The sequence below is a fragment of the Entelurus aequoreus genome, linkage group LG08, assembly GCF_033978785.1.
Source record: "Entelurus aequoreus isolate RoL-2023_Sb linkage group LG08, RoL_Eaeq_v1.1, whole genome shotgun sequence".
NCBI lineage: Eukaryota > Metazoa > Chordata > Actinopteri > Syngnathiformes > Syngnathidae > Entelurus > Entelurus aequoreus.
In genome coordinates this window covers 67,717,392-67,738,594 of record NC_084738.1, presented here as the reverse complement: position 1 = coordinate 67,738,594, position 21,203 = coordinate 67,717,392, and the positions used below count along the sequence as shown (strand labels likewise).

Sequence of the window (21,203 nt, the reverse complement as noted above, 5' to 3'; positions counted from 1 at the left end):
TTTCACAAATGAAATAATAGGTCATATATTTTAAAGTAGAAATCACTTCAAATAAAGCTTATATGTTGTTGCATCCATAGCAATTAAAAAATAATAGAAGAACAACATTATGTCCTTAAAATATTAATGAAATATAATCAAATATATAAGGATGTTTTTAATGACATAAAACCTAAGTTCAAAATGTGCAAAAAATGAATATAATAATATAAAAAAATCACATGAGAGAAATTAAAATAATAGAAGAATAACATTCTGCCCAGAAATATTAGTAAAATCTAAACAAATAAGTAAGATTTTTTTTAAATTACATAAAACTAAAGTAAAAACAACGTACAAATCAATGAATATAATCATGAGATTAAAATCACGTGACAGAAAAAAAATCAAAGAAAAACTGAATTCTGTTCAGAAATGTTAATAAAATCCAAACAAATAAATAAAACAAATTTCATAAAAAACTGTGCAAATTAATAAATATAATAGTTGAAATAAAAATCATGTGAGAGAAATAAAAATAATAATACAAAAACAACATTCTGTCCCGAAATGTTAATAAAATATAAACACATTTTAAATTTACATAAAACTAAAGTAAAAAAAAGTGCTATTTAATGAATATAATCATGAAATAAAAATCACGTGACACAATAATAGAAAAACAACATTCTGTCCAGAAATGTAAATAAAATCTAGCCAAATAAATACTTTTTTTTTAATTACATAAAACTAAAGTTTTAAAAAAACGTGCAAAATTATGAATATAATCATGAAATAAAAATCAATTGAGAGAAATAAAAATAATAGAAAAACAACATTCTGTCCAGAAATGTTATCAAAATCTAGCCAATCTAGTTTTTTTCTTCCAATAACATAAAACTAGAGTAAAACAAAAAAAGTGCAAATGAATGAATATAATAATAAAATAAAAACAATGTGAGCGATATACAAATAATAATAGAAAAACAACATTCTGTCCAGAAATGTTAATAAAATCTAACCAAATAAATACGTTTTTTTAAGACATAAAACTGAAGTAAAAACATTTGCAAATGAATGAATATAATAATGAAATAAAAATCATGTGAAATAAAATTACATAATCCTTTTTTGGGGGCCTTTTTAAGTTGATGATATCCTTCCTTATAAAATATTTTATTTAATTTTAGCTTACTTTTTTTATTGACTCTATTTTATTTCTCTTTACTGTAGTTTATTCTTTTTATCCAGGTTTTTAGGTCCAAACTGTATTTGATGTTTCTTGTTATCTTTTATTATGTCTTTGAGTCATTATTCTTCTTATTTTGAAGGTGCTTTGTACAAACCAAGTGGGATGGGATCAAATGTATTTGATCAGATGGACTAACATTTAGAAGGTGCATGCATGGATGACATAAACATGTCATTTTCATGTCATGTACACGGAGCAGACAAGTGATTGGAATATAATATCAATGAAGTGCTTTATTAAAGTATCAATAGATGAGAAGTATGCACTTATTTCAGTGTTCTTATTCCTGGGTGTGACCATATAAATAGGTATGACTCACATTGTCCAGGTCTTTGCGCAGGGCGATCTTGCTGCTCACCAACTCGTGCGCCAGGTCGTCGTTCTCCTGCTCCAGACGCATGTTGGCCTCCTGCAGGCGCCGGTTCTCCCTCTGCGCCGCAAATACACAACCAAAATAGAAGAAGGAAGCCGAGGACAACGCCAGAAGCGGGAAGTGAAAGCGCCGCCAAGGAGAATGGAACTTTAACTGGTGGGTGCATCATTAACACTTTAGTAGAAGATCAGCCAGGGACAGGATCGTAGACCTGCGCAAGACTGGAACGCGTGACGTGAATCAAAGCGAGAACAACACTAACCTATTTATTATTGACCATCTGGAATGCTGTCTTTTAGTTCAAGTGGAGTAGTAATTGTTGTTTTTTCCACAATAAATCATGATTCAGTAGATGAATGATGCGGATACGTTTGTTACTGGATACTTTCTAATACACTTGGAGACTTTGTATGTGTAAGTAATATGTAACTATTGTTTCTGATTATTAGCTTAGCTACATCCTCATTGAAACATGTCTTAATGATCTTGCACAGCCTGGTTAGCACTTTTCTGCAGGAAAAATGTTGTTTGGGGTGTTTTTTATTCCCATCAGAAGATAGAATAAACGCAGACAGTTTGTTTTTGTAGCAGCGCCGCGTTGCTATATTGAAATGACAAAGTGTGGCGTTTCTCCGACAGACCTCGTATCGCTCGATGGGAGCCTCCTGCTGCTCCCGCTGCTCCATCATGGCGTGGTACTCCTTCTCAAACTTCTTCAGCTTCTTCTGGCTGATCTGAGAAGCAGGGAGGAGCCAAGTCAACTACCACATGACCTCACCACTAAAACCACTATCACCTTTAAACAGGTCAAATCGTGAAACAAATGCAAATCTAAGACTTCTATTGACTGTAATGGAATTGATGTGGAAAGGATAAAAAAAAAGGTTATAGAGGAGATCTCAGGACCATTAACATAAATTACCAAACAAAATGAAAATAGCTAAAGTTGCACCAATTTATAAGACTGGAGACAAACACCAGTTTAGAAATGATACACCTGTTTCTTTACTTCCACAGTGTTCTAAAGTCATTGAAAAACTGTTCAATAACAGATTAGAGAGTTTCACAAACAAAAATAGAATACTCGCTGAGAACCAAATATGGATACAGAGCTAATGTTTCCACTTCCATGGCTTGAATTGACATTACAGAAGAAATGATCAATGCAATAGATAGTAAACAATGTGTTGATCAATAGATAGTAAACAATGTGTTGATGGATCTAACTCAAGCATTTCACACAATTAATCAGAATATTTTCATCAAAAAACTAGAACGGTATGTCATCAGAGGGAAACAATACGTGAAGCTAGGCCAACACACGTCTACTAAATATATCCTGTGGTGTACCTCAGGGATCAATACTAGGACCTAAATTGTTCAATCTTTATATAAATGACACGAGTAAAGTGACAACAGATTTTAAAGTTAGTATTATTTGCAGATGATACAACTGTGTTTTGTTCAGGAGAGAACACACAGGAGATAATACAAATAATAACACATTAAAAAGATGATTTGACAATCTTTGAATCTCAGTAAAAGTAAAATAATGCTATTTGGTAGAAGAGAAAGTCCAACACAAATACAAATAGACGGAATATAAATTGAAAGAGTAAATGAAACCACATGTCTAGGTATAAAGATTGATACAACATAAAGTAGCAAGAAACATGAATAAAGCAAAACATGTTCTAGAACAAAAATGACGTCATATTGTCTACTGCTCACTTATGTTACATATCTGACTTATTGTGTAGAAATATGGGAAAAAAGTACAAAAGTACAATTCATTCATTAACTGTGTTACAAAAAAGATGAGTTATAATAATACATCATGTTGGATATAGACAACATACAAACACTTTATTTATTCAATCACAAATACTGAAATTCCACCACATAGTGAATTTGCAAACAGCTAAAATGATGCACAAAGCAAACTATAATCTGAAATATGACAATTATCATCATCTCCGTCACTAGTTTGCACCACTTTTGAGCCAACAAGTCAGATTTTAGGTTGACGCTTAAAAGAAAACTTTTTTTTTTAATTAAATTAAAAACAAAAACAAAATCAGCAGCTTTTTTATTGACGTTTTAAGTAAAAAAACAAAACATTTTTAATGATGTTCTAAGAGTAGCATGTGTCCCTACAGCCTGTTAATGATGACCAAACATGACAATTATCATCATCTCCGTCACTTCTTTGCACCACTTTTGAGCCAACAGGTCAAATTTAAGGTTGCCACTTAAAAAAAAGAAGTAAAAATAGGGCAGTTTTTTGTGACATTATGAAGAATAAAAAAAACATTTTTAATGATGTTTAAGAGTAGTAAGTGTCCCTACAGCCTGTTAATGATGATCAAACATGACAATTATGATCATTTCCAACACTAGTTTGCACCACTTTTGAGCCAACAAGTCAGATTTTAGGTTGACGCTTAAAAGAAGAAAAAAAATGTTTTAAGGAAATTAAAAACAAAAAGAAAATCAACAGCTTTTTTATTGACGTTTTAAGTAAAAAAACATTTTTAATGATGTTCTAAGAGTAGCATGTGTCCCTACAGCCTGTTTATAATAATCAAACATGATAATTGTCATCATCTCCGTCACTTCTTTGCACCACTTTTGTTGGATTTTAGGTTGACACTTAAAAGACAAAAAAAACTTTACCTAATTAATTTCATTTATTTGGTATTTATGTATTTATTGGTATTTATTTGATGGTGTACATCAGTGGTGTCCAAAGCCAAGTGCTTCAGTTCATGAGTGTAATATTTGCATTCATTTTATAAGTCTGACAATTTTAATGCTGTTTGTATGTCGCCATCTAGTGGACAACATAAGTAATTCAAGTCAACAACCTTTAGTTATACAATTAATTGGTCAATGCGCATCATTTACATAAATGACCCAATGCAAACAACCTTCCCTAGTCATAGTGCATTAAACAAAATCTAGCCAGCACACATAACACAACCTGCTCACTGAACTTTGTTAACATTATATATATATAAAAAAAACCTTCACGCACCATAAACAATTCTAAAGGACTCCCATTTAAGTCCATTACGAAGCCTAATGGGAAAATTGTAAAAGACTTATCCATGTTTGACGCATTTTAGCTGCTTGAATATTTCTGACTGGTCAAAAACATTTAAGGAGGTCATCATGGAAGTAAACAAGGTAGGAGTCCAACTTTCATGTATTTTAAATTTCCAAAATATTATATCCATTATATTAATATAATATGTACACATATATATACATACACATACAGTATATATATACACATATATACACACAAACATATATACATACAAATGTATATACATACACATACAGTGTATATATATATATTAGGGCTGCAACTAACGATTAATTTGATAGTCGATTAATCTGTCGATTATTACTTCGATTAATCGATTAATAGTCGGATAAAAGAGACAAACTTTATTTCTATCCTTTCCAGTATTTTATTGAAAAAAAACAGCATACTGGCACCATACTTATTTTGATTATTGTTTCTCAGCTGTTTGTACATGTTGCAGTTTATAAATGTTTATTTTTTTAAAAAAAAGAAAAAAACAATTTAAAAATTTTTTTTTTTTAAAAAGCCTCTGCGCATGCACATAGCATAGATCCAACGAATCGATGACTAAATTAATCGGCAACTATTTTTATAATCGATTTTAATCGATTTAATCGATTAGTTGTTGCAGCCCTAATATATATATATATATATATATATATATATATATATATATATATATATATATATATATATATATATATATATATATATATATATATATATATATATACACACAAACATATATACATACAAATGTATATACATATATACAATCATATATACACATATATACATACATATGTATATATATATACATATGTATATATATACACATATATAAATACATACATAAACATATATACATACATATATACACATTGATTCATATATACACACATATACACACTTATATACATACATACATATATCCACATATTCACACACACACATATATATATATATGTGTATATGTGTATATATGTATATATATATGTATGTATATATATATATATATATATACATATACATACAGTTCATACATACATATATACACATATACACACTTATATACATACATACATATATGTACATATATACACATATTCACAAACAAACACACACACACACACACATATATATATGTGTATATATATATGTATGTATGTATATATATACATACAGTACATACATACAGTACATACATACATATATACAAATATACACACACACACACACACATATATATATAGATATGTATATGCGTGTGTGTGTGTATATATATATATATATATATATATATATATATATATATATATATATATATATATATATATATATATATATATATATATATATATATATATATATATATATATATAATTGGCTTTTGATTTTGGGGGCACAGTCCAAGAGTTAGGAGCACAAGTAAATGTAGAAAGTGTTAGTAAAATGTAGGACTGGGTCTTAGCGCCTCACCTTCATGCTGCAGGCCAGCTCCATCAGCTTCTTGGCGTTCTCCTCAGAGCGATACCTTTTGGGAACCGGCACGCGGAAGAACTTGAGGGCGCCCTCGAAGTCGGCCTGGATCAGGTCGTCTTTGGATGTCTGAGCAGGACGCGAGAAAAGGCGGTGAAGAGCAGCAAGACCCAAAAGGAGCAGGAGAGCATTACCTTGAGGAGCGCCAGAGCCACGTTGAAGATCACGCTGATGCCCTGGGGGAGGAGGACGGCGTGAGTCAGATGCATCATGGGATGATGGATGTGTCCTCACCTCGCACAGCAGCAGGTCGATGATGTGGAAGACCATGTAGAGCGGGAACTTGGCGGTGAAGAGGGTGAGGAACCACTGGGAGGCGTACATGTGAGCCTCCAGGCCCACGTTGAGGAAGTGGGCGTACAGGTCGGGTAAGTGTTCCTGGCGGAGGGCAGACACGGTGACGGGGGCGTCCCTAATGTAGTGGCCGGACACGCACCTGCATGAGTCTCTCCAGCTGGAAGAACTTGCAGTGCAGGTCCTCAAAGTTCTGCTTGAAGAGGTCCCTCAGGCCGTACTGGAACATGATCTTCACCAGCACGCTGAACGCCTGCTCCTCTGGCATCTGAGCAGCACACATCACCTAAACGCTCACTAGGTGGCAGTGTGGACTTGTAAATGTCACACTCACTACATCACCTTCATGCTCACTAGGTGGCAGTGTGGACTTGTTTATTACACTACATGGCAGTGTAAATGTCACACTCACTACATCACCTTCATGCTCACTAGGTGGCAGTGTGGACTTGTTTATTACACTACATGGCAGTGTAAAAGTCACACTCACTACATCACCAAAACGCTCACTAGGTGGCAGTGTGGACTTGTAACATAATGTCAGTATAATAATCAATACACCGCTGTAGTAAAACCTTTTAAATTGACACTTAAATGTCACACTCACTATGTTACCTTAGTGCTCACTAGGTGGCAGTGTGGACTTGTAACATCATGGCAGTATAATAATCAATACACCACTATGGTAAAAACTTTTAAATTGATACTTAAATGTCACACTCACTCCGTCCTGCAGTGAAGCAGTAGTACCTCTAGGTGGCGGTGTAGACTTGCAACATCATGTCAGTGTAATAATCGATACACCACTATGGTAAAACCTTTTAAACTGATACTTAAATGTCACACTCACTACGTCCTGCGGTGAAGCAGTAGTACCTCTAGGTGGCGGTGTGGACTTGTAACAACACTGTCAACTGTCAATCATTACAAATATACAGAGGATGGTTAAAAAGTCTGAATAAATGAATGAAATGTTTTGGTTGTCATCACATATAAAATGACCCCAAAAGGGACAAGCGGTACCAAATGGATGGATGGACGGAAGTTGAATATTGCCTGTTTTCAGAATAAAATACTTACTTAATAATTTCTAAATGTACAAATCTTAATATAGGATGTTATTGACACCTTCAAAAGCAGATTTAAGACTCATTTAATTAGCTACTTTTGTGCATTTTATGTTGGCTTTTCTTTTGTTTTTATAGTGTTTATTTATACTGCCTTTTATATTGTGTTTTTATACACTATATTTATATTGTCCTTTAATGTTACGTTGAATTTTATACATTTTAACTGTAATGTGAAGTCAGTGAAAGGTGCTATGCAAATATATTTAAAAAACAAACTAAAATCTAGTCTTTTATTATTTGTCAGTTATTTTTCTAGTGTGGATTTTGTTTCTTAAATGTTTCTTATTGTAGCAATATGGTGGTTAAAGTGAAGGATCTTTGGGAGTTCTGATCGTTTGTGAGGGCGCCAAAGAGACTTCTGTGTGTGCGCACTTGTTGTCAAAACGCCGCATACAGGACAGTTTAGCTTGTTGTTGTTGTTGTTTTGGCTTGTTAATAAAGAGAAAGTTGATGCATCACCTTCTTGTTGTGTTAGCTTGATGTACAGTACAGGGTTGTGTTAGCTTGATGTACAGTACAGGTGATGTACAGTACAGGGTTGTGTTAGCTTGATGTACAGTACAGGTGATGTACAGTACAGGGTTGTGTTAGCTTGATGTACAGTACAGGTGATGTACAGTACAGGGTTGTGTTAGCTTGATGTACAGTACAGGTGTCCAAGCATTTTGACTCAGGGGCCACATTAGAATTAACAAAATTGGACCGGGGCCAAAAGTCGACTGCAAGTTAAGTAATAATATTTATGTACCAACATATAAAGCCATACACACACACACATATATATATATATATATAATATATATATATATATATATATATATGTATATACATATACATAAATACATATATACTTATATAAATATATAGATACATACACATATATAAATATACACTCATATATACTGTATATATATACTGTATATATATATATATATATATATATATATATATATATATATATATATATATATATATATATATATATATATATATATATATATATATATATATATATATACACACACATGCATATTATATTAATATAAAGGATATATAATTATAACAGTTAGTATAATTGGATATTAAGAGTAAGTGAAAGTCTACTTTGTTTACTTTTGTGACGACCTCCTTTTCAAGAAATATCAAGCAGCTAAAATGCTCCAAACATGGCTAAATGTGGAGAGAGTGTTTTGCATTATACCCATCATGCATTGCGGGGCATTTTCAATTATGTGTTGTGCTTGGACATTTTTTTTGAACACATCCACAAAGTCCAGTGAGCAGGTTGTGTTATGGGTGTCTTGTTGTGTTCCTTCATTTGTGCCATGAGTGAGAGAGGTTGTTTGGATTGGGTCATACAAGTAAATGCTGTGTACACTTCCAAGTGCAATTCGTGGTCATAAAACGGACTTCCTTTGGACAACCCGTGCTACAGCACTTTATATTGTGTGTACTAACCTGTCTGTTATTTATATTTCCATCCTTTCTCATGGGGACACTTGCTTCAATATACAAACTTTTATGTTTGCAAACCCTGCTCAGGAACCAATTAAGTTTGTAAATGGAGGTTCCACTGTAGAAGTCTGCTAAAATGTCAGTTCCAGGCAGAAGATAGAAAGAAATGGACTAATACTACCATGAATACCTCCTCCACTGGCTGGAAATGTGTTGGCAGCAAGAACACCTCACGTGTACACACACACACACACACACACACACACACACACACACACACACACACACACACACACACACACACACACACACACACACACACACACACACACACACACACACACACACACACACACACACACACACACACACACACACACACACACACACACACACACACACACACACACACACACACACACACACACACACACACACACACACACACACACACACACACACACACACACCAGAAGGAAAAGATAGCAAACACTAAACATTTGCTCCCTGTACTTCCAAGGGGAAGAACACATGGAGGAATGCTGCGGATAAAAAGGAGCAGCGGCACATCAAAGCCAAACAGAGGGACTCACGTGCAGCAGCAGCACAGCAGCCAAGAAGGATTGTCCCTGGCAGTAACCAATCTCCTGGTCATACACCGAGTACGCCTGCAGGGGGAGCACACCACAACACTCATTTCACACTGAAGAAGGAAGAACATCAACACACGGAAGGAAGAACATCAACACACTGACACCTGCATCAATGAAGAACATCCACACACTGACACCTGCATCAAGGAAGAACATCAACACACTGACACCTGCATCAATGAAGAACATCAACACACTGACACCTGCATCAATGAAGAACATCAACACACTGACACCTGCATCAATGAAGAACGTCAACACACTGACGCCTTCATCAATGAAGAACATCAACACACTGACACCTGCATCAAGGAAGAACATCAACACACTGACACCTGCATCAATGAAGAACATCAACACACTGACACCTGCATCAATGAAGAACATCAACACACTGACACCTGCATCAATGAAGAACATCAACACACTGACACCTGCATCAATGAAGAACATCAACACACTGACACCTGCATCAATGAAGAACATCAACACACTGACACCTGCATCAATGAAGAACATCAACACACTGACACCTGCATCAATGAAGAACATCAACACACTGACACCTGCATCAATGAAGAACATCAACACACTGACACTTGCATCAATGAAGAACATCAACACACTGACACCTGCATCACTGAAGAACATCAACACACTGAAGGAAGAACATCAACACACTGACACCGGCATCAATGAAGAACATCAACACACTGACACCTGCATCAATGAAGAACATCAACACACTGAAGGAAGAACATCAACACACTGACACCTGCATCAATGAAGAACATCAACACACTGACACCTGCATCAATGAAGAGCATCAACACACTGACACGTGCATCAATGAAGAACATCAACACACTGACACCTGCATCAATGAAGAACATCAACACACAAATATAATACATGCATAAGCAATCGTGTAATAATTAGTGCTGTCAAATATTTTTCTTTTAAATCAAATTCATCACAATTTGGAACTTGTATTAATCATAATTAATACCAATTTTACATTTAGATTAATCACAATTTTGAATTTGCATTAATTATGATTGACCACTTTTTTTCCAATTATTTGTGATTAATTACAATTTGGATTAATCGTGATTAATTGACAATTTTGAGTGTGGATTAATCATGATTAAACACAATTTAGAATTTGCATGAATCATGATTAATCACAAATTTTGATTAATTATGATTATCTTTTTTTATTTTAATAACCATAATCGATCATCATTTTGAGTTTGGATTAATTAAGATTATTCACAAATTTGAATGTGAATTAATCATGATTAATCACCATTTTGAACTTGAAATAATCATAATTAATCCTGGCTTTGAATTTGAAAAATTCATGATTATTCATAATTTAGAATTTCGAATAGTAGTAATAATAAGCACAACATTTCTTCTACTTTAGCCAAGTGATTGACACATGGCAGCTACGCAACAGCTGAGCACACAATAGCAATGAAGCTAGACATAATGGTCGTCGCAGTACATGTATCCATGTGAACAAGTATCACCATATTACTTGCACATACAAAGTCTCCAAGGCCTATTCGAAAGTATCAGTAACAAACGTGTCCGCATCATTCAACTTACTGTGTCATGAGCTTCAAATTCATGAATTATTGCTGCCAATTGAACTTAAAGACAGCAGAAGTCTGTCATAAGGTCATTCCTTTGTTCAATGAATCCAAGCTTTTCTAACATTGCACTATACAAAATAACAAGTGAAAGTCGCTACATTAGAGTCCATTTGGGGTTTTTACAAGCTGTGCAGTGTAATCGTGAAAGTGATATCATCAATGGGTGAAAGTGATATCATCTTGATCGGCATGTTAGGAGTCAGATATGTTACATTTTATGTGCTCAGTAGTTATAAAAGAAACACATTTGGCACCACAACAACTTTAGTCCTCACGTGATTTATGTTGTATTGCTTCTCAAGAGTTAAGACACTTTATAGCCCCCTGCTCATTCCTAGATAGATCTGCTTCGGTCCTTCTTACATCCCACCCCCACCTTCCCAGATCCTAGGACAAGAACTGTTGTGACGGCCGAGATCACTCATTCACCCTGTCTTTGTCTTTTGGTCAAAGGCTACCCTCCAAATGGGTGTCTCTTGTGATTGATGCTGTATTACTGCCTTTCCCCAATGTTTAACCAAAAACATCGGAGTCTGCTTTTTGCTCCCTCCGTTTCTCCGTCCTTCTGTCTTTTGTTCTTCCCTCCAAGTGACAAAGACTTGCTGCAATAAAAGCGATGTTATTTGAGGCCTAAAATACTGGCATTACCGAAAAGAATAGTTTTCTCAAAACGTTTTTTTTTTACTGAGTAGGAACAATTCCAAAACACCATCCCTACATGTGCCATCACTTTGCTCTTTTTCTTTACTAGTTTAGCAAAAAAAGCTGTATTTTGTGATTGATGCTGTATTACTGCCTTTCCCCAATGTTTAACCAGAAACATTCTGAGTCTGCTTTTTGCTCTCTCCCCATTAGTCCGGAAGTTTTTTTGTCCTTCTCTCTTTTGTTCTTCCCTCCAAGCAGAAGAGACTTGCTCCAATAAAACCAATTTTATTTTTGGCCCCAAATACTGGCAATACCGAAAAGACCTTAGTTTTCTCAAAAGGTTTCGTTATTGAGTAGGAACAATTCCAAAACACCATGCCGACATGTGCCATCACGTTGTTGTTTTTCTTTATTATTTTAGCAAAAAACCTATTTTGGTCAAAGGCTACTCTCCAGGTGGGTGTCTCTTGTGATTGGTGCTGTACTACTGCCTTTCCCCAATGTTTAACCAAAAACATTGGAGTCTGCTTTTTGCTCCCTCCCCTGCCATCACTTGGTTTTTCTTTATCAGTTTAGAGAAAAAACAAGCATACTTTGAATGTTAATCTGTTATATTAGTTGAAAATTGACATGCTTATGATGTAGTTTTACTGTCTGCATGTCAGCTTGTTTGAAAATACACTAGATGGCAGACACATTCACACATGCAGGGGAAAGAAAAAGGAAATGTCTGAATAAAAAAGCAGATGTGTATTAGTCCTGGTGAGCTGCAGGAGTGAATAATTCACACACCTGAGGGAGGAGCTGCAGCCATGCATGCATGCATAATAAATAAGATGAAAAGTGCGTGAGAGGAAAGGACTATTAGGCAGGCGAATATGTCAAGGCAAGGAGCAAACTGCCCTAATATTTCACATTTCACACGCCGACGCTGAGAAAATACAAGCCTCTTTATTTCAACACACAATATTCATTTTATCCTTGCAGTGTTTGATCTTTTTTACCCCAAAAAGAGTCTAAAACTAGCAGAGTTGTGCATTAAATATTACACCTTTAAAGTAATTGCTGTGCAATATTCACATCCAACCAGAATTCATGGCCATTTGCTCGTGTTGTCTACAAGATGGCGGCAAATTTGCAGCAATCAGATATTTTTGAAGTGATTTGGAAACACCCCGCTGGTCAGATTGTGTTATAAAGCCATGCTTTCATCCAAGAGACGAGCGTCCTCGTGACTTTTACAAAGTAAATACAAATAAAACTAGTTGCACTCCCAATTCCCCCTTAGGGCTCAATCAAGCATGGCTCTTCCATCAACACGCCTGCATAATGTTGACAGTGTGTGTGTGTGTGTGTGTGTGTGTGATAACACACCTTGCAGATCTTATAGAGTGAGTCTTGTCCGTCCCCTCCAGTGTCTTTGAAGTAGTCATGAGCCGGGAAGGTCCTGTTGATGTCCCGAGTGATGGCGCTGTCCTGCGGGGATTCCTGGTAGGAAGGAAGACACTTTTGATGAAAGCATTGATCCTGCCTTCATACTGCAGTGATACAAGTATTTGGCAAAGTCATATACAGTAGTTAAGGTTCAAGTTGAACAGGGAGAACGCTTGTATACGACAGTAAAGATGAAATGTATACGACAGAAAAGATGAAATGTATAAGACAGTAAACATGAAATGTATACGACAGTAAAGATGAAATGTATACGACAGTAAAGATAGAATGTATACGACAGTAAAGATGGAATGTATACGACAGTAAAGATGAAATGTATACGACAGTAAAGATTAAAGGTATATGACAGTAAAGATTAAATGTATACGACAGTAAAGATGAAATGTATACGACAGTAAAGATGAAATGTATACGACAGTAAACATGAAATATATAAGACAGTAAAGATGGAATGTATACGACAGTAAAGATGAAATGTATACGACAGTAAAGATGAAACGTATACGACAGTAAACATGAAATGTATAAGACAGTAAAGATGGAATGTATACGACAGTAAAGATGAAATGTATACGACAGTAAAGATGAAATGTATACGACAGTAAAGATGGAATGTATACGACAGTAAAGATAAAATGTATACGACAGTAAAGATGAAATGTATACGACAGTAAAGATGAAATGTATAAGACAGTAAAGATGGAATGTATACGACAGTAAAGATGAAATGTATACGTCAGTAAACATGAAATGTATACGACAGTAATGATGAAATGTATACGACAGTAAACATGAAATGTATAAGACAGTAAAGATGAAAGGTATACGACAGTAAACATGAAATGTATAAGACAGTAAAGATGGAATGTATACGACAGTAAAGATGAAATGTATACGACAGTAAAGATGAAATGTATACGACAGTAAACATGAAATGTATACAACAGTAAAGATGAAATGTATAAGACAGTAAAGATGAAATGTATACGACAGTAAAGATGAAATGTATACGACAGTAAAGATGAAATGTATACGACAGTAAAGATGAAATGTATACAACAGTAAACATGAAATGTATACGACAGTAAACATGAAATGTATACGACAGTAAAGATGAAATGTATACGACAGTAATGATTAAATGTATACGACAGTAAAGATGGAATGTATACGACAGTAAAGATGAAATGTATAAGACAGTAAAGATGAAATGTATACGACAGTAAAGATAAAATGTATACGACAGTAAAGATGAAATGTATACAACAATAAACATGAAATGTATACGACAGTAAAGATGAAATGTATACGACAGTAAAGATGAAATGTATACGACAGTAAAGATGAAATGTATAAGACAGTAAAGATGGAATGTATACGACAGTAAAGATGAAATGTATACGACAGTAAAGATGAAATGTATACGACAGTAAAGAGGAAATGTATACGACAGTAAAGATGAAATGTATACGACAGTAAAGATGAAATGTATACAACAGTAAAGATGAAAGGTATACGACAGTAAACATGAAATGTATAAGACAGTAAAGATGGAATGTATACGACAGTAAAGATGAAATGTATACGACAGTAAAGATGAAATGTATACGACAGTAAACATGAAATGTATACAACAGTAAAGATGAAATGTATAAGACAGTAAAGATGAAATGTATACGACAGTAAAGATGAAATGTATACGACAGTAAAGATGAAATGTATACGACAGTAAAGATGAAATGTATACAACAGTAAACATGAAATGTATACGACAGTAAACATGAAATGTATACGACAGTAAAGATGAAATGTATACGACAGTAATGATTAAATGTATACGACAGTAAAGATGGAATGTACACGACAGTAAAGATGAAATGTATAAGACAGTAAAGATGAAATGTATACGACAGTAAAGATGAAATGTATACGACAGTAAAAATGAAATGTGTACGACAGTAAAGATGAAATGTATACGACAGTAAAGATGAAATGTATACGTCAGTAAAGATGAAATGTATACGACAGTAAAGATGAAATGTATACGACAGTAAAGATGAAATGTATACGACAGTAAAGATGAAATGTATACGTCAGTAAAGATGAAATGTATACGACAGTAAAGATGAAATGTATACGACAGTAAAGATGAAATGTATACGACAGTAATGATGAAATGTATACGACAGTAAAAATGAAATGTATACGACAGTAATGATGAAATGTATACGACAGTAAACATGAAATGTATACAACAGTAATGATGAAATGTATACGACAGTAAAGATGAAATGTATACGTCAGTAAAGATGAAATGTATACGACAGTAAAGATGAAAGGTATACGACAGTAAACATGAAATGTATAAGACAGTAAAGATGGAATGTATACGACAGTAAAGATGATATGTATATGACAGTAAAGATGAAATGTATACGACAGTAAAGATTAAATGTATACGACAGAAAAGATGAAATGCATACGACAGTAAAGATTAAAGGTATACGACAGTAAAGATGAAATGTATACGACAGTAAAGATGAAATGTATACAACAGTAAAGATGAAATGTATACGACAGTAAAGATGAAATGTATACGACAGTAAAGATGAAATGTGTACGACAGTAAAGATGAAATGTATACGACAGTAAAGATGAAATGTATACGACAGTAAAGATGAAATGTATACGACAGTAATGATGAAATGTATACGACAGTAAAGATGGAATGTATACGACAGTAAAGATGAAATGTATAAGACAGTAAAGATGAAATGTATACGACAGTAAAGATGAAATGTATACGACAGTAAAGAGGAAATGTATAGATGAAATGTATACGACAGTAAAGATGAAATGTATACGACAGTAAAGATGAAATGTATACAACAATAAACATGAAATGTATACGACAGTAAAGATGAAATGTATATAACAGTAAAGATGAAATGTATACGACAGTAAAGATGAAATGTATACGACAGTAAAGATGAAATGTATACGACGGTAAACATGAAATGTATACGACGGTAAAGATTAAATGTATACGACGGTAAAGATGAAATGTATAAGACAGTAAAGATGGAATGTATACGACAGTGAAGATGAAATGTATACGACAGTAAAGATGAAATGTATACGACAGTAAACATGAAATGTATAAGACAGTAAAGATTAAATGTATACGACAGTAAAGATGGAATGTATACGACAGTAAAGATGAAATGTATACGACAGTAAAGATGAAATGTATAAGACAGTAAAGATGAAATGTATAAGACAGTAAAGATGGAATGTATACGACAGTAAAGATGAAATGTATACGACAGTAAAGATGAAATGTATACGACAGTAAACATGAAATGTATAAGACAGTAAAGATGGAATGTATACGACAGTAAAGATGAAATGTATAAGACAGTAAAGATGGAATGTATACGACAGTAAAGATGAAATGTATACGACAGTAAAGAGGAAATGTATACGACAGTAAAGATGAAATGTATACGACAGTAAAGATGAAATGTATACGTCAGTAAAGATGAAATGTATACGACAGTAAAGATGAAATGTATACGACAGTAAACATGAAATGTATAAGACAGTAAAGATGGAATGTATACGACAGTAAAGATGAAATGTATACGACAGTAAAGATGAAATGTATACGACAGTAAAGATGAAATGTATACGACAGTAAAGATGAAATGTATACGACAGTAAAGATGAAATGTATAAGACAGTAAAGATGGAATGTATACGACAGTAAAGATGAAATGTATACGACAGTAAAGAGGAAATGTATACGACAGTAAAGATGAAATGTATACGACAGTAAAGATGAAATGTATACGACAGTAATGATGAAATGTATACGACAGTAAAGATGGAATGTATATGACAGTAAAGATGAAATGTATAAGACCGTAAAGATGAAATGTATACGACAGTAAAGATGAAATGTATAAGACCGTAAAGATGAAATGTATACAACAGTAAAGATGAAATGTATACGACAGTAAAGATGAAATGTATACGACAGTAAAGATGAAATGTATACGTCAGTAAAGATGAAAATACGACAGTAAAGATGAAATGTATGCGACAGTAAAGATGAAATGTATACGACAGAAAAGATGAAATGCATACGACAGTAAAGATTAAAGGTATACGACAGTAAAGATGAAATGTATACGACAGTAAAGATGAAATGTATACAACAGTAAAGATGAAATGTATACGACAGTAAAGATGAAATGTATACGACAGTAAAGATGAAATGTGTACGACAGTAAAGATGAAATGTATACGACAGTAAAGATGAAATGTATACGACAGTAAAGATGAAATGTATACGACAGTAATGATGAAATGTATACGACAGTAAAGATGGAATGTATACGACAGTAAAGATGAAATGTATAAGACAGTAAAGATGAAATGTATACGACAGTAAAGATGAAATGTATACGACAGTAAAGAGGAAATGTATAGATGAAATGTATACGACAGTAAAGATGAAATGTATACGACAGTAAAGATGAAATGTATACAACAATAAACATGAAATGTATACGACAGTAAAGATGAAATGTATATAACAGTAAAGATGAAATGTATACGACAGTAAAGATGAAATGTATACGACAGTAAAGATGAAATGTATACGACGGTAAACATGAAATGTATACGACGGTAAAGATTAAATGTATACGACGGTAAAGATGAAATGTATAAGACAGTAAAGATGGAATGTATACGACAGTGAAGATGAAATGTATACGACAGTAAAGATGAAATGTATACGACAGTAAACATGAAATGTATAAGACAGTAAAGATGAAATGTATACGACAGTAAAGATGGAATGTATACGACAGTAAAGATGAAATGTATACGACAGTAAAGATGAAATGTATAAGACAGTAAAGATGAAATGTATAAGACAGTAAAGATGGAATGTATACGACAGTAAAGATGAAATGTATACGACAGTAAAGATGAAATGTATACGACAGTAAACATGAAATGTATAAGACAGTAAAGATGGAATGTATACGACAGTAAAGATGAAATGTATAAGACAGTAAAGATGGAATGTATACGACAGTAAAGATGAAATGTATACGACAGTAAAGAGGAAATGTATACGACAGTAAAGATGAAATGTATACGACAGTAAAGATGAAATGTATACGTCAGTAAAGATGAAATGTATACGACAGTAAAGATGAAATGTATACGACAGTAAACATGAAATGTATAAGACAGTAAAGATGGAATGTATACGACAGTAAAGATGAAATGTATACGACAGTAAAGATGAAATGTATACGACAGTAAAGATGAAATGTATACAACAATAAACATGAAATGTATACGACAGTAAAGATGAAATGTATACGACAGTAAAGATGAAATGTATAAGACAGTAAAGATGGAATGTATACGACAGTAAAGATGAAATGTATACGACAGTAAAGAGGAAATGTATACGACAGTAAAGATGAAATGTATACGACAGTAAAGATGAAATGTATACGTCAGTAAAGATGAAATGTATACGACAGTAAAGATTAAATGTATACGACAGTAATGATGAAATGTATACGACAGTAAACATGAAATGTATACGACAGTAAAGATGAAATGTATACGACAGTAAAGATGAAATGTATACGACAATAAACAGCCAGACGAGGCTTTCAATTGTTTTTAAACATTATTTTGTAGGGAAGGTGGGACTAGTCGCGACTAGGGTTGCCCCCGTAGCAATAAACTTCCATACTTTTCAAAATAAAAGGGAGCACAAAAATGGCTTTATTTTAACTACAAATCTTATGATACATGAAAGATATGTTTATTATTGTAATCTTAAATAAAGTTGTCTTTTAGTAGTAAGTAAACAAACAAAGACTCCTAATTAGTCGTATGCAGTAACATATTGTTTCATTTGTACACCTATTATGTTGTACATATTATGAGGGACAAACTGTAAAAAATGATTATTAATCTACTTGTTCATTTACTGTTAATATCTGCTTATTTTCTGTTTTAACATGTTCTATCTACACTTCTGTTCAAATGTAATAATCACTTCTTCTTCTCTTCTTTCATACTTGACATTAGTTTGGGATGATACCACACATGGATGTGATACCAAGTGGTTCCAGGATCATACATTGGTCATATTCAAAGTCCTCATGTGTCCAGGGACATATTTCAAGACTTTATAAACAATACAAAAAGACAAAAGATTTTGTGACAGTAACAAAACAGTCAATGTATTTATAGATCCACCCATTTGTTTACATTGAGGAGCGCTAGCTTGCTGTTAGCTGTGAGCTATTGTATCCTCCTACGGTGTTTAGCTATTCCCCGTCCTCCAGTGATAATGGTACTTGTAAGAAACTTACTTTGTTTGTCGCCATGGAGGCCAGGATTAGTGGACGTTAGCCGCTAGCTAGCTAGCCATGTGTTAAAGCAGCTCTTCCTGAGGGCGTTTCAGTGTTATAACTTCACCTTTATCTTTACTTTTTAAGGCAAAATGCGTCCATAGTCATAGTCAGACGTACCGTGCTTCAGTATTATTATGGTGTGTGTCAGAGGACCACAAAACGGCACTTATTAGGAGAGATATCTGCCGTTTTGTTTCGCAATATTATGCAAAAGCAACTTTTGTTACCTATTGGTACCTGCTGATGTGTATTTGGGATCTGCATAAGTCCTGAATATTGCCCCATTAGCAATATGACTAGGAGTGATGTATTCATATCATATACAATAGAATAGAATAGAATAGAATAGAATAGAATAGAATAGAAAGTACTTTATTGATCCCTGGGGGAAATTCAGCACCACAGTTCGCTCACAATAGACAATAAACACTTAGGTATTTTTTACATGTGAATACTATAAATACAGTCTATTATACAGCATTATTCACATGTGAATACTATAAATACAGTCTATTATACAGCATTATTCACATGTGAATAACATAAATACAGTCTATTATACAGCATTATTCACATGTGAATAACAAATACAGTCTATTATACAGCATTATTCACATGTGAATAATGTAAATACAGTCTATTATACAGCATTATTCACATGTGAATAACATAAATACAGTCTATTATACAGCATTATTCACATGTGAATAACATAAATACAGTCTATTATACAGCATTATTCACATGTGAATAACATAAATACAGTCTATTATACAGCATTATTCACATGTGAATAATATAAATACCGTCTATTATACAGCATTATTCACATGTGAATAATATAAATACAGTCTATTATACAGCATTATTCACATGTGAATAACATAAATACAGTCTATTATACAGCATTATTCACATGTGAATAACATAAATACAGTCTATTATACAGCATTATTCACATGTGAATAACATAAATACAGTCTATTATACAGCATTATTCACATGTGAATAACATAAATACAGTCTAATATACAGCATTATTCACATGTGAATAATATAAATACCGTCTATTATACAGCATTATTCACATGTGAATAATATAAATACAGTCTATTATACAGCATTATTCACATGTGAATAATATAAATACAGTCTATTATACAGCATTATTCACATGTGAATAATATAAATACAGTCTATTATACAGCATTATTC

General features: G+C 33.4%; 1 protein-coding gene across 2 annotated transcripts in view; it reads right to left on the bottom strand.

The window, feature by feature from the left end:
- LOC133656222 (rab GTPase-activating protein 1) overlaps positions 1-21,203 on the bottom strand; it is a 124,935-nt gene that overhangs the window by 14,431 nt on the left and 89,301 nt on the right. For both annotated transcript variants that reach the window (XM_062057142.1, XM_062057143.1), the window contains 8 exons: positions 13,450-13,563; positions 9,710-9,784; positions 6,674-6,799; positions 6,472-6,615; positions 6,372-6,413; positions 6,178-6,306; positions 2,246-2,338; positions 1,551-1,661 (listed from right to left, as the gene is read on the bottom strand). In XM_062057142.1, coding sequence (XP_061913126.1) covers positions 1,551-1,661; positions 2,246-2,338; positions 6,178-6,306; positions 6,372-6,413; positions 6,472-6,615; positions 6,674-6,799; positions 9,710-9,784; positions 13,450-13,563 — 834 coding nt within the window. The remainder of the gene's footprint in view (positions 1-1,550; positions 1,662-2,245; positions 2,339-6,177; positions 6,307-6,371; positions 6,414-6,471; positions 6,616-6,673; positions 6,800-9,709; positions 9,785-13,449; positions 13,564-21,203) is intronic.